Source organism: Aythya fuligula, chromosome 11 (assembly GCF_009819795.1).
Source record: "Aythya fuligula isolate bAytFul2 chromosome 11, bAytFul2.pri, whole genome shotgun sequence".
Lineage (NCBI taxonomy): Eukaryota > Metazoa > Chordata > Aves > Anseriformes > Anatidae > Aythya > Aythya fuligula.
Genome location: NC_045569.1, coordinates 5,296,605 through 5,309,685, shown reverse-complemented (window position 1 = coordinate 5,309,685; position 13,081 = coordinate 5,296,605). Strand labels below are relative to the sequence as shown.

General features: G+C 36.8%; 1 protein-coding gene across 6 annotated transcripts in view; it reads right to left on the bottom strand.

Annotated features, from left to right (window-relative positions):
- Positions 1-13,081, bottom strand: part of TJP1 (tight junction protein 1) — a 159,271-nt gene that overhangs the window by 22,979 nt on the left and 123,211 nt on the right. For all 6 annotated transcript variants that reach the window (XM_032194863.1, XM_032194865.1, XM_032194864.1 and 3 more), the window contains 6 exons: positions 12,067-12,346; positions 11,366-11,469; positions 10,434-10,602; positions 9,943-10,087; positions 3,394-3,530; positions 848-953 (listed from right to left, as the gene is read on the bottom strand). In XM_032194863.1, the coding sequence (XP_032050754.1) occupies positions 848-953; positions 3,394-3,530; positions 9,943-10,087; positions 10,434-10,602; positions 11,366-11,469; positions 12,067-12,346 (941 nt within the window). The remainder of the gene's footprint in view (positions 1-847; positions 954-3,393; positions 3,531-9,942; positions 10,088-10,433; positions 10,603-11,365; positions 11,470-12,066; positions 12,347-13,081) is intronic.

Genomic DNA, 13,081 nt, shown 5'->3' with positions numbered 1-13,081 from the left:
TTCCAGTTAGAGGTATACTATAAGATATTCTGGTAAACTGAGAATGAAGACATGCAAATAGTTTGCCTGTTACTTCAATTAGAGGATATTAAGCTATGCATACCGTTAACTGGTTATCAATTGCAGCATTATACAACAGACTCACTAGCAGCACTTGAAAGTAACAAAACTCACAGTATTTAATTGTTTAGTGAGGTTTGGTCTTATGCTGATAGTGCTTCAGGTGAGGTATTTCGACACTTTTCCCAAAACGTTCCTCCTTTGAAAGAAGCATACTGGCACAAAGATCTGTTTTTGCTCTTTAGAGAGCAAGACGAACATTTGAGACTACCTAAACTAGAATCTACTCTCATGTACACAAATGATCATAAAGTAGATCCAGCTGGAGTAGAGTCACTGGCACATCAAGACTTAGCACATTTCTGTAGTATTCTTTATTAATTGCTCTCCAGTTATTTAAAAAGAAAAGAATTTACTAGAGTATCTACTAGAGTATCTCTCCTCTCTCCAGACATGGGGATAAGGCGGGAGGGATGGGGGGTGCCCAGGGAGAAACGATGCAAACACTTTGCACAGTTGACAACTCTAACTGCTCATTCCTGCACGAAATTAACAAACTTAAAATTGTTTTATTACACAATGTGAGTGCTAACAAGGCTCAGGAATAATCCTAAATTTTTCATCCTACTCCTTTTTGAACAAAAGCTTCAGGACAATGTGATGACTTCCCATTAGACCATTTATGTTATGAATTATTCCTAACTTATGTTACTCGTTACCTTGGGAGAAAGCTTGATTTGCACAAGACCAGGTAATCAGATTCAAAAAGAATTTATAGTTACATTACCGGAGCATTCCATCTTCATGGGTTGAATTAGGTAAAGGACCATCAGACGGACTGACTGGTAAATCCACATCTGGCTGACCTCCTTGTGCATACACTGGCTTTGGTTCTATTAAAATATAGAAGACAAACATCCATTTAGTCATTTAAAGATGAGAAAATAAAGCCTAACTTAATTAAGAGCTTGATCACATCTTCAGTAGTTTTAAGTCTAACCACCAATCCACTTCATAATAAAAAATTAAATATTGGAAACTTAAAACAACAAGGACACTCTTTCCCTGCCATGCAAAATGGGGCAATTACTGGCCTAATTACTGCTTCAGTAAAAATCCACAAATTTTCTTTACACTTGGAATATTTGAAGTATCATAAAACTGCAAGAACTAAGAGAATTTATGCGCTCTCAAGACCACTTTCAACCCTGCTCTTTCCTACCTGCATATGCCTAACATAAAACTTTCCTCCCTTATAAAGTTACTTGGATTTTTTAAGCCAAAACACCATAAACACTAGAACTACTGCTCCACACCTTCAGGCTGGCAGACTGCACTTTTTATTGGCTCTCCTTAAAGGTAAGTACTTACTATGACTCTGCTCCAGTCACTGGGAGCAAACTGCCACTGCAGTCTTTCCCCCAGTGGTGAACACCCTTAGTGTCTATTATGGGTATACGGTTGCTCTTGTTACAAGAATTTACATTTAAAGCATTATCTCAACACACTTTAAAGAAGCTCATTTCAATTTACACTGGCTTCAGACTAAGTCAATGTTCCTTTCTGCTTACTCTAACTACCAATAGACCAGTTTGAAATAGGAAACTTCAGACAATTTGGTAATATGCTCTTTCTAATGTGATTTTGGCCTTTACCATATAGCATACCATAGCATAGCACTTTACCTTTAAGTCTTTAATTACCTGTTCCTAACCCAAGACTTTGATGATGTCTCTAAAAAAAATGCTCTCCTTCTACCCTTCTTGACTCAACCAACCATGACAGACTTCTTGCCTTTAGTCCAAAAAACAGTCACAGAATCTGCCAACTACTTTTCTAACATTTTCATTACAGTCTTTGAAAGAGCCTCCTAATTTCCCTAGAGCTTTCTTGGAGACTATTAAAGGATTATGTGCTTTATTACACCATTTTATTTCACACCATGTATTATAACAAGTTAATTTCATCTGCAAATTTAAATATTATCTTGATGTACTGGCCTATGACTTTTTTTTTTTTTTTTTTTTTTTTTTTTAAGACATCTCCTCTCATACATGATTTTTCTCCACGTGCTTATTCCCACTCACTCAGGAACAGAGCACTTCTTTATGCCTACTACACAACAACAAACCACCAGAGTACTTACTAATTGTGTGCCAGTGCCTCCAACCAATTATTTGTATATTACATTGGATTGAAAAACATCTTCAGAGGCTCCTATCCTGTCTGGTTTTGTATCATGCCAATTATTAATTTTCAATACATTATCGAAATACAGAATTTATCTTTTGAATCCAATCATAACCTTTTCCTATCTTGGCAAATTAAGACTTACTTCACTTGCATCTTTGCATAACATTCTTACAGGAGGTTAACTTCCTATGGCAATTTTTTTCATAATGGCTGCTGCATTAGGAAACCTACTGTTCTCATTTTCAAGGCCTTTCAGAGCCTATCAACATCATAACTACTTCAATTCCGAATACTACATGCAGCAGTCTCATTGCTCATCCCTTAAGTCTTCAAATGCTTTCAAGCTTGAATGTGCTTTTTCTCATTCTATACAGCCTTTCCAGAGCAGCTCCTTCTAAACTGTCTACACAGCTCATCTTTCTCCACTTACAGTTTCAATGAATGGCCCCATTCTGTAAACCATAGGAAAAAAAAAAAAAAAACAAAACAAAAAAACAACCTTCCAAGTCTTTGTGCTCAGAACAATGTCCAATCACCATATCATGGTATGGTTTTTCTTTTTAACACTAACTGGCTTTTACCCACTGTCATTGAGTTTACTCCTCCACTTTCAAAAAAGGAATGGGATTTTGTTGTTTCTGTTAGTTGTACTGCACTTTTAAAAATAACTCTTGGCCCATGACTGTCGTTATTAAGTGCCACAGTGAAAACATATTTCAGAGTGCAAGTTTCATTTGAGAATGGTCATTCTAAAATGGCTTAACTAAATCTTCATTTAAATTTACTCTGCTACCAGTAACTTGTAAGATCCAGCCTACAGCTTGACTCTCAGAAGAGATCTATTATAGCCTTGCTCTAAAGAAGAGGACAAAAAACTCTTTATACCTAACACACACAGTCAAAGCTCTAACCAGTGAAGTTTGACCACTGTATAATGGGCAGATGCATCGGCTTAGATTTTCAGGACAGAAACCCTGAAATATAAATAGGCTTATGATTACGAAGACCATCCGTATTCAGCAATAAAGATAGATAGAACTTCTAAGATTTCAGAAATCATTCCACAACTATGCAGTGGGATGCAGTCTCCACTGATCATTTATTCTCAGCAATATGCATAATTATGTTTCACATTTTTACCTGGAAGTGGTGGTGTTTGCTTTTCAGTTCTTTCGCCTGCCACCTCTTCCATAGTTTTAGAAATATCATCTGCATTCTTCACAGGCGTAGAGATGGCTCCTGGTTTAGTTGTTCTTTCATCTTCTCGGCTTCGAAGACTATATTAGAAAAAAAAGATTACACTCTGCATGTAGAATTATTTCTACAACCTAAAGCTTCTAAGACTAAAGAACAAATCTTTCTCACTCAGAAGTTCGTATTTGGCAGATAAGGAATAATTGATTACATATCGCTCTCCTAGGTTATTACAGTGTTGATATTTTTACCAGTCGAAAACTTAAGCATTTTGTCCCTAACTTTACGACAATTGCTCTCTAGATAGAGCTATTTCAAAAGAGGAAGGACATCGTAAAATGGAGTGCTGTCTTCACTGCACCCTGCTTCAAGCAAGTATGTCGTACATGTGGCCTGTAAATCCCACAATAAAACGAGAAACAAAAGAAAGAAGGAGAGAAGAGCAGTTATGATCCTTCACCCCTCCCTGTAGAGGTCACAGATTTTCAGACTTGAGGCTTTGCTATGATCACACTACTCTCTGGTCCTTTGTGTGGCAGCTGTCCTAGAACACAAGTGCCTGCCTGTGAGGCTCTTGGTACAGCTTTGCACAGATGAAAGGTAGAACACAAACACACCTCTGACTTCTCATCCTTCAGAGAAGATGAGGCCCTCAACCCACAGCTACTACATATCTATTGCACCTGAAAGCCGAAGAGAAATGCTTCTCAGCCATCCTTGTTTTAGAAAGAAGACAACTGGTCTCTTACGCATTTCCACATATGCTTAAAGCATAACACATAACCAGAAGGAATATTTGACAAATGAGAAAAGTCTCTTATTCTTTACACGAAGGGAATATCTAAAGCTCAAAGAACTCATTTCTTATTCATTTAACTCATCAGATCAAGTATTTTTATTATATAGAGGTTACTTTGCTACCAGCTGTACCATAAGAGAACTGAACAGAATATATGCTGTATGTTGAAATGTTAGCAGTTACACTACCTGTTGAAAGAGAAATAATTTGATTCGGTTAGAACAGAACATCAAAAAGCAGCTGGAAAAACAAAAGTTAAATCAGCAAGCCAAAGGGAACAGCCCAAATATGTATTCTCTACACACACATGAAGTCATGAGACTCTCAAAATATCTATCAAGTTTGTGAAAGTTCACTAATAAGCAAGGCTATAAGAAACATCTGAGAGGAATAAGACAAGCAAACCACAACTGGTTAGCTAATATTATACTTGATTGTCAGGAAGTGGAAAGAAGAGGTATATTTTATGAAGACACCGATACCTCAGGGCAGTAGATACAAATTTCTCTCTCATCAAGGAGAGATGGGGAAGGTGTTGGAGAGTAAAGTCTATCAATACTAACAGCTAGATGGTGCTACTGGGCAGTGATGAGTATCAGCCTCCACGAAGTACAAATGTATCCAAAAAAGTCCATTACAAGGACTCCGGACTATTTAAGCAGAACCAGTACTTTAACAGTTAAATATGACTTGAGGAAAAAAAGCAAACCTAGCCATCGAAACCTTGCTTGAAAGAAAAGAGCAGAAGTAAAGATCTAAATACAAGCACAATGTGCTTTCATGTACAAACATGGAGTCTGAAACATCACAGAAACCAATCTTGGCTATTCACCAAGAAGATAGATATATTAAGATATATTAAGATATATTAAGACCTTCCACTACTTCTTCCCTTTTGTTTTAAAAGGCAGCTAAAAAGAAAAAAAAAAAAAACCTGCAATCCCACATTAATCTGGGAAGACAAAAGACATCTTTACACTGTAAAGAACCAGCTCCTTATAAAGAGTTTGTAAACACAAGGAGAGTGGCCTAATATTCAATAACCTCTTCATTATTGTTTTTATTATTATTTTTCAGATAAACCCTTTTGGCACTTCTACAATAAAGAAAACTGATGGTAACCCCTTTTGGTTAGAATATTAGACCTAGGCAAAACTAAACAAAAATAAGTTGTTGTTTGTTTGTTTTTTATTTTCTGTTCCCTAACTTCACCTGTAAAAGATTTTGGTACTCTTTTTCAGATTTCCAGCATGCATTCATTTGCACATAAAATTAAATGTGTAAGCTAAAAGCAGTGTTTTATTTTCAGTGTGAGATTAAGGTAAGACTGAATTCCTCATGCCTCTGAGAAGAGTTCCTGGCTTATTGAAAACAGACACTAACATTTATTTGTTTAAATGCCTAAGTGTCTTACATGTATAAACAAGAAGTCCAATAGTAATAAGCTACAACTAATTCCCCTCATCTCTCCCAAAGATTTCTGAGTAATCAATGTTTGTGAATGAGATATTACAGTTAAGTTTCCCTATGGGCGCTCTTTAACTGTTTTTCAGCATCTCCTAACATTTAATAGAAGGATTCCAAAACAGTAATATAAAAATAAGGCAAAAAAAATACCGGAGTTACTATAGGAAGGCATAGTTCATTTTATATTTCATGTCCACATAGTCCAATAACACTTTAATTTTATTCAGCTTTTATAATTGCATATAAAATACCATAAATATGGAAGAAAAGCTCTCAAGAACAGTAACTCCAATACAGACAGAGTACAGCACCAGATAGTCAGGTCAATACCTGAGCTCGTTCACGTACTAGAAGCACGATGCTCTCAGACTGTGCTACATCTCATCTGCTACTGGCAAATACAGTCTACCAATTAAAGTGCTTGCAAAAGGTCAGCTCTGCTCAGTGTAAGATCAAAGTTTAAGTGGGAAAAAGGTGGTAGAAAGACAGCTGTGATAAATCAAAATGGAAAAGTCCAAACAGCACAGGAGTTGAATTTCTCTTTGCTTTCCTTAAGTTGTCCAGTAAGTACTGCATTGGTTTGCAAGATGATACGGGGGAATGATACGGGGGATGCTGTCACTGTTTCTATGTGATGGAAACTTGTCCAAAACCAACAGCTGCGCTTCCCATGAGTGTAAGGTGTTGTTAAATGTTTGTGTGTTCTAACAGTACTGCTGAACATCTGTGCTGTGCCACGGCCCCCTCTACATTACACCCCCATCCTCTTTTAATTATTATTATTATTTTTTTTTTTTTTAACAAAAGCATGTCTAACAGGAATATTTTTAAATAACCTTCAGTCACAAAATGCAGTCACAGCTACAAATTAGTGTCATCAATTTTGGTTACTGCTTCAAAACAAAAGAAGACTGTTTGCAACACAGTAAGAATGTTTGCTTGCACAGAAAAATCTTGGACAAAACCTGACATCATTTTTCCAAGTGTCTGGTTTTAGCATGCCTCAAACAGTGTATTCATGAGAAGATGTTAAGAAACAGGAGAGGCACATTGCTAAGTATCTTCAAAATAGGGTTGATTTTTGTCCTAAAGTCCAGTTTTTCCACTGTTTTATTTTAAACTGAAAATGTAACAAACCTCTTGCACAACATAAAAGTTGACAGCTGTATTATGAAAGTCAGCCTCATCCTTCTCGAAATAATGACAATATTTACAGGGATTTCTTTAAGCTGCCACGTCTTTCTTGCTGAGGCTGAAGCATCAATCAGATCAGGAAGCATTTTTGCTATTCCAGTACCCAGGTGAGGAAGGCAGCACACCAATGACGGGTCCCTTAGTGGGACTTCTTTCAGCTGGTGGAGGGCAGCAGGGAGATGCTATTGGGCAGGCTTGGCAGCACCTGGCTGTAAATACCACTGTTCAGGACGTCACACCAAAAGTTCAACCATCTTACTTCCAACAGTAAGACCACTTAGGTAAGACAGAATATGTATGATACTTCCCTCAAGGTACATCCTCCAGCTTAGGATGCACAGACACCCCCGACTCCAGCTTTTTAAGTACAGTTCTTAATACACTGTAATGTTAAAAGTTACCTTAAGTTCTGTGAAATTCTATCCTGTGAAATTTTATCCTTAAGATACATTTTCCTCTAACTAAACAGTTTTCTTAATAATATCTTTCAAGTTGCACTTATCTTCCAAAACTGTAGTTCACTGTTAAGACATAAGCTCGGAGTTCTTTCTGAAAGCCAGGAGATATTCATACTATAGATTTTACATAGTACCCAACTTGGTATCAGGTGGCTAAAATTCTCTAAGTCTCTATAGCTACAAACATTTGCAGATTAAGTCCCTTCAACATAGAGGAACAACTAACAAGTGAGCTACCTCAATCCAAAGCTACCTCAGATACAAATCTAAAGCTAGCTTTTCATCCATGGGCAGAGAAATCTTCACATCCCTGTTGAGACTAGAAAAAGTTGTTATACCCATTAAGAGTCCATCCTGATTTTGACGGATGATTTAATGTAAGCCTGCATACAGACTGACTAAAAGAACATCAGTAAAGAGCTGCGTTTTGAATGAGTTCACATGCTATCCATTTCCTTTACATAAGAATCTACTGGGTCCTTATGGATCTCTGGTTTCTTTTTAGGACTTGACTATGGGTAATTTATGTTTTCTGCTTACGGAAGATTACAAAAGTACAATTGGAACATGTCCTAGAATCTGAGTTTTAGAAAGATTGTTCAAAAGAGACATCACTGAGCTTCCCCTAGACTAAAGGAAACTACAAATGCTGCCTAATGCTTGGACAGGATGTTCAAGTAGCCATTGTTACGGAACTTCTATACACAGGAAAACTGCAGGCACACCAGTGTACCTACCAGTATGAAATACTGAAAAACTGACAACATTCAAGACCCTACCAGACACCGAAACACAAAACCTGAAACAAATATATTGGCAAATGTACTGTTTAGATGTGTACTCTACTGGTCACTGAAAATGTCAGTCTGCAGTTCAGCTTGTATGAGAAGACTGAGAAGATTCCTATGAATTTATCCTCATCAACATACACTTAAGTGTAACAGAGCATAGATATCTAAATAAGTTACTATCTTCAATAATTTTTCATGTCCTCCTTAAGTTAGGTTGGATAACTTTTCTTCCTCAGCTTATTCTCAAGCTCTCTTCCCCAAAGTTTTCCATTATATTTTAAGCAATGAAGCAATGTTGCAAACAATCTACTTTTGCAGCAAATCTGAACTTGCACAAATTCCTACAAAAAGAAGCTGCATTTCACGGGTTCTTTACGTGGCTCATGGCCCAACAGATTTTCTGATCTCGAAAGGGCCATGTCCGACAGGAAGGCAGTCCATGCCAGGGTAGCTCCTGTTCATAAAGCAGATAACAGATGCATTCCGAGTTCAGATAACTTCAAAGTTCCTTTTCAGGAAGGATTTAATTCTTCTGACAGCACAGTCTGTAGGGAGGAAGTGACCATCTACCTAAGCCACTGTAATAGGACAGGAAAGCACTAAGAGCAGGATAAGTCAGTTTCAGTTTTGATGGATTTTTCTGCATCCATTTTCACACTGCATTTTAAACGCATGTTAAGGAACACAGGCTTCACATCTGACAGGGCGTCATCACCTTCACTATCAAGCTTTTCAAGGTGTCTCCTACTTTAAGGTTATATCCATGCAGAAGGCAAGGTATATGTGCTGTTTTCCCCCTTGGGCACACAAAAGATTACAAATAAACAGTAATTAGGTGTCGTTGTTTTATGGAACAGCTGGCTGCAATTTGGTTTTCAGAATTTTTGGTAGCATTTTCAAGTCTTCAAATACAGGCTGTGAATTTGAGATTTGCAACAGATCAGTTCTAGTGGTTTTTGCTCCGTCATCTATATGTGCTCAAGATGAAGTTCTCTTACTATTGAAAGATTTGTTCGATTTAAAATCAAGACACTTTTTGAATTCTGTTGCTATCTAGTGTCCACTTCCAAAATCAAATTGCCCAAATGCAAAAAAGGACATTTGTTTTTCAAAGACTACGTTTCCACATGGCAGAATATTCTAAACCATACAAAACATGAATTCAGAAATGAGTCATTTAAAATTAGACTTACCTACTTCCTAGTTATCACATCAATGTCTCAGTATCAACTCAAATTTTAAGAAGTACATTACTAAAACTACATCTGCTGAGCAACACACCTTATTTTGCAGGAGTTAAATGCATTTTGAAAGAAAGTAATTTTTAAATAAATATAGTAAGTAAAATAAAAAGCTTATACCTAAACAACTCAGATTTCCACAATTTTACCCAGGTTGGACAATCAATAGGACTGTGCTACTAGTCGACTCAAGTAAGATTGTTATAGTTAATTTCTACATGAATCAAGATCTAACTGCATATGCCTCAGTAACATCTATTAATATTAGACTTGCATGGCCACACATATAACCATGTTGTAAGAACAAAACCACTTTTTTTTTTTTTTTTTTTTTTTTTAAAAAGAAGGTAAACACAAGGATCTATTTCCCCTGAATTCTCAGGGCATTTGGATCATGATCAGCTGCATCTCCTGAGAAAAAGAAATCCATGTCACTACTACCATAATTCTGCATCACATTTGTCACTGTATAAATCCAAGCACTCCTACAAACTTAAATCTCACTTTAAATAGTTGATTTAAAAATAATACAATGCTGCCATCACCTGCCGTTGCTGGGCTGCTGTGGAGAATGTCTGGAATGGTCTGAAGGCTCTGACCTCTGGTCAGGAGATCGTGAACGACTGCGGCGGGGCCTGTCATGTGATCGGTTGGAATGATCTGATGCCAGCGACTGAATTTCTGAAATGTCTGTTAAATAAAAGTTGTTTTTTCATGAAATGATTGTAATTAAAATGGTGGCATGACCTGCTTAAATGGAAATAAGCTTTTGCAAAGATTTTTATGAAGATGCTAAAATCTATGTTTATTATTTCAAAAACAACTAAGTAATACTCCTGCAAAAACAACTGCAAGAAAAGTAACTCTATCTTTTTCTCCACATTTAAGGTACAGATTTCAAACACATTCAAAAGAATTTACTCACATGACAATCCTACTCTGTCATCCTCCCCACCCTCCTCTCATCCCACTTAAGTATTTCACATTGTCAAAACACAAGGGATTCTCTGCCTTTGGAAATAATGTTTATACTCACCGTCTCTTTCTGAAGCATTAGCAGAATGAATACTGTCAGAAAGATCAGGGACGTTCAACAGCGTGGCTCGTTCATCTCGCTGAACAACCATCTTCAACTTGCCTTTGGACCTTTCTATTAGTGTTTTTGCATCTGCTAAGGACATATTTTCTGTCACTGTGCCATTTATCTGGAACAGTAAGAAAAGCACAGAAACTTACTGAAAAACACTGAGTCTCCAGTAAGGATGGTGTTTTTCTGTGTGATGATATTTAGAAATACTTAGAGATTTCTCCAAAATGCCATAGTTTACATTGAATGCTATACAATGGAAAACTACATCTCATCCAAACTGTAAGAACATAACACAGAAAATTATTTTCAAATTTCAAAGATAAAACATCTACCACTAATATGAAGCTCTTTTTTTAAAAAAAAAAGTTATGCTTTTTACAACTAGCATCACAGTAGAGTAAGAATGGCACATTTTTCTGTACCAGCATTTGTGGCAAAACCTTATTAACAAATTTTGAGATACAAAACACTGGCTGTATGTATTATTACAAAAATTACATTCACCTGAAAGCAAGTTCTAGCATTGCTCAACAGCATCAGTCCACAACATTATACTGTATAACCAAGCACCTAGGTACAAAGTCTTGAACCATCCCAAACAATTATTTATTTTTAATTATACATTTACAAAAGGTTTCTTTGGTTACATAAACACTAATTGTTCAAGTAAGACTTGTGGAAAAATACTTAAGACAAAAAATCGCTTTATAATTTCTCTTATACAAGAGGATTTATACTTAGATTTATTGATCCTCAAAGTAAGTTCATCGTTACACATCATCTACTAACAATAATTATGCTTTCAAGTGACGGTTGATTCTATGAACAATTACATTAATTAAATTTCTCTTTGTGGTGGTGTGTTCAATTTACCATACCTTCAGTACAACATCTCCTTCTTGAATATTGCCATCTCTTGCTGCAAGGCTATCCTGTGATATTTCTTTCACAAATATGTGGCTTGCCAACCGTAGACCATACTCTTCATATAATTAAAGAAAAAAGAAAAGAATACTGATTAAGTTACAGTAAAGAAAAGGAAGATGTATCTGAAGATTTGCAATACTGCTTTACAGAAGATTTGAACTATGAACAGCAACAGAAGAGTGAACCTGGCACATGAAGGACTATGTAGAATTTCTCTATATATTTACCATTATATCAATTCTTCTTTTGACTCTGCCTATAATAATAGATGTTGCTTAATAGTTCAATTTATATGCTACATACAGTTTTTCCTCTTTCAAACTAGGAGGACACGGAAGACTCAGCTAAAATACATAGAATGTACAAAGTCACTAACAGAAGTCAGATGCACAATTACGATTTGTTTATACTATGTAATACTTTACCCTTTACTAAGCACATATTTTGGAATATGAAAAATATCACTAGAAACACAACAGCTGTTTTCAAGTTTTCAGCTAGCTACTTGTAAAACTGGCAAGCAAACTGTAACAGCACTGTTCATCAAGTCCATGAAGCCCTTACCACCGCACTGACTGATGCATTTGGCCTTTAAAAAAAAAAAAAAAAAAAAACAGCAAAGGTCTTAACAAGAGAATTCTGGAGAAGTTACCTTCATTCTTCCTTGATTTCACCAGTGTTACTTTGGTAGGTTTTGCAGGCTGACTGGAAGTAACTGACCTTCTGTCAGATCTCGGTGATAAGCTTCTCTCTCTGCTTGCGCTTCGGTCTCTTACCCAGCTCTTCTCGTGCCTTCTGTTGGAACTGGGACCACCACGGCTGCTTCTTGGATCACGTATCTCTTCATCATAGCTATCGTCATCATTTTCAGACACTGGTTCAGGTTCCTGTCGAGCTACTGGAATCTGAATTTTCTTCATCCTTCGGATAGTCTACAACCAAACATCGGTATCAGCCCCTGGCTGCATTGAAGCATGTCTCTTGCGCCTCCTAATTCTACATTACCACATTTAAGTGCATACTAATGGGTTTTATATCACATCGTATATCATATGTATGTCACAAGTACATACACAAGTCACATGTACATACACATATGTACCTGTATATATGTAGCCATATACATGTACACATACAAGCCAAAATTCTGCAAGCGCAAAAACGCTCCGTGAATGGTGCAAGGTACTTAAAGGAATCAAGTCCTACAGAGAACAATAAACTACCTGCAGAGCTCATTACAGAAGTTGGGGCGTGGGCGGCATGGGACAGGACAGGACACAAGACTAAGGGACTCGCAGCTGTGGTTAGGCTACAGCCTGCACTCCGAGCTCCCTGTGTCCTGTACCTCAGGCAACTGCAGGTGTGGGTATCAGTAGTACAGTGAGTAAGCAGAAGCATGCAGCTCTGCATTAAGTCATTTTCCTAAATGACTTTTTAAACCCTAAAACCTTGGGTTTAAAGTTTTTGTACTCATGCCCTTTTTTCCCCCCCATCAGCTTTGTCCTTAACCCAAAGACACTCCTCTGTTCAGTCTTTTAATCAGTACAATAAAAATGCCAACTCAAACTTTTTATTTTTACACACACACCCCCCCAAAAAAGGAAAAAAATGAGGGTGGGGGGAGAGAAATACATTTCAGGAAAATCCTATTTTTCCATTTGTTATAT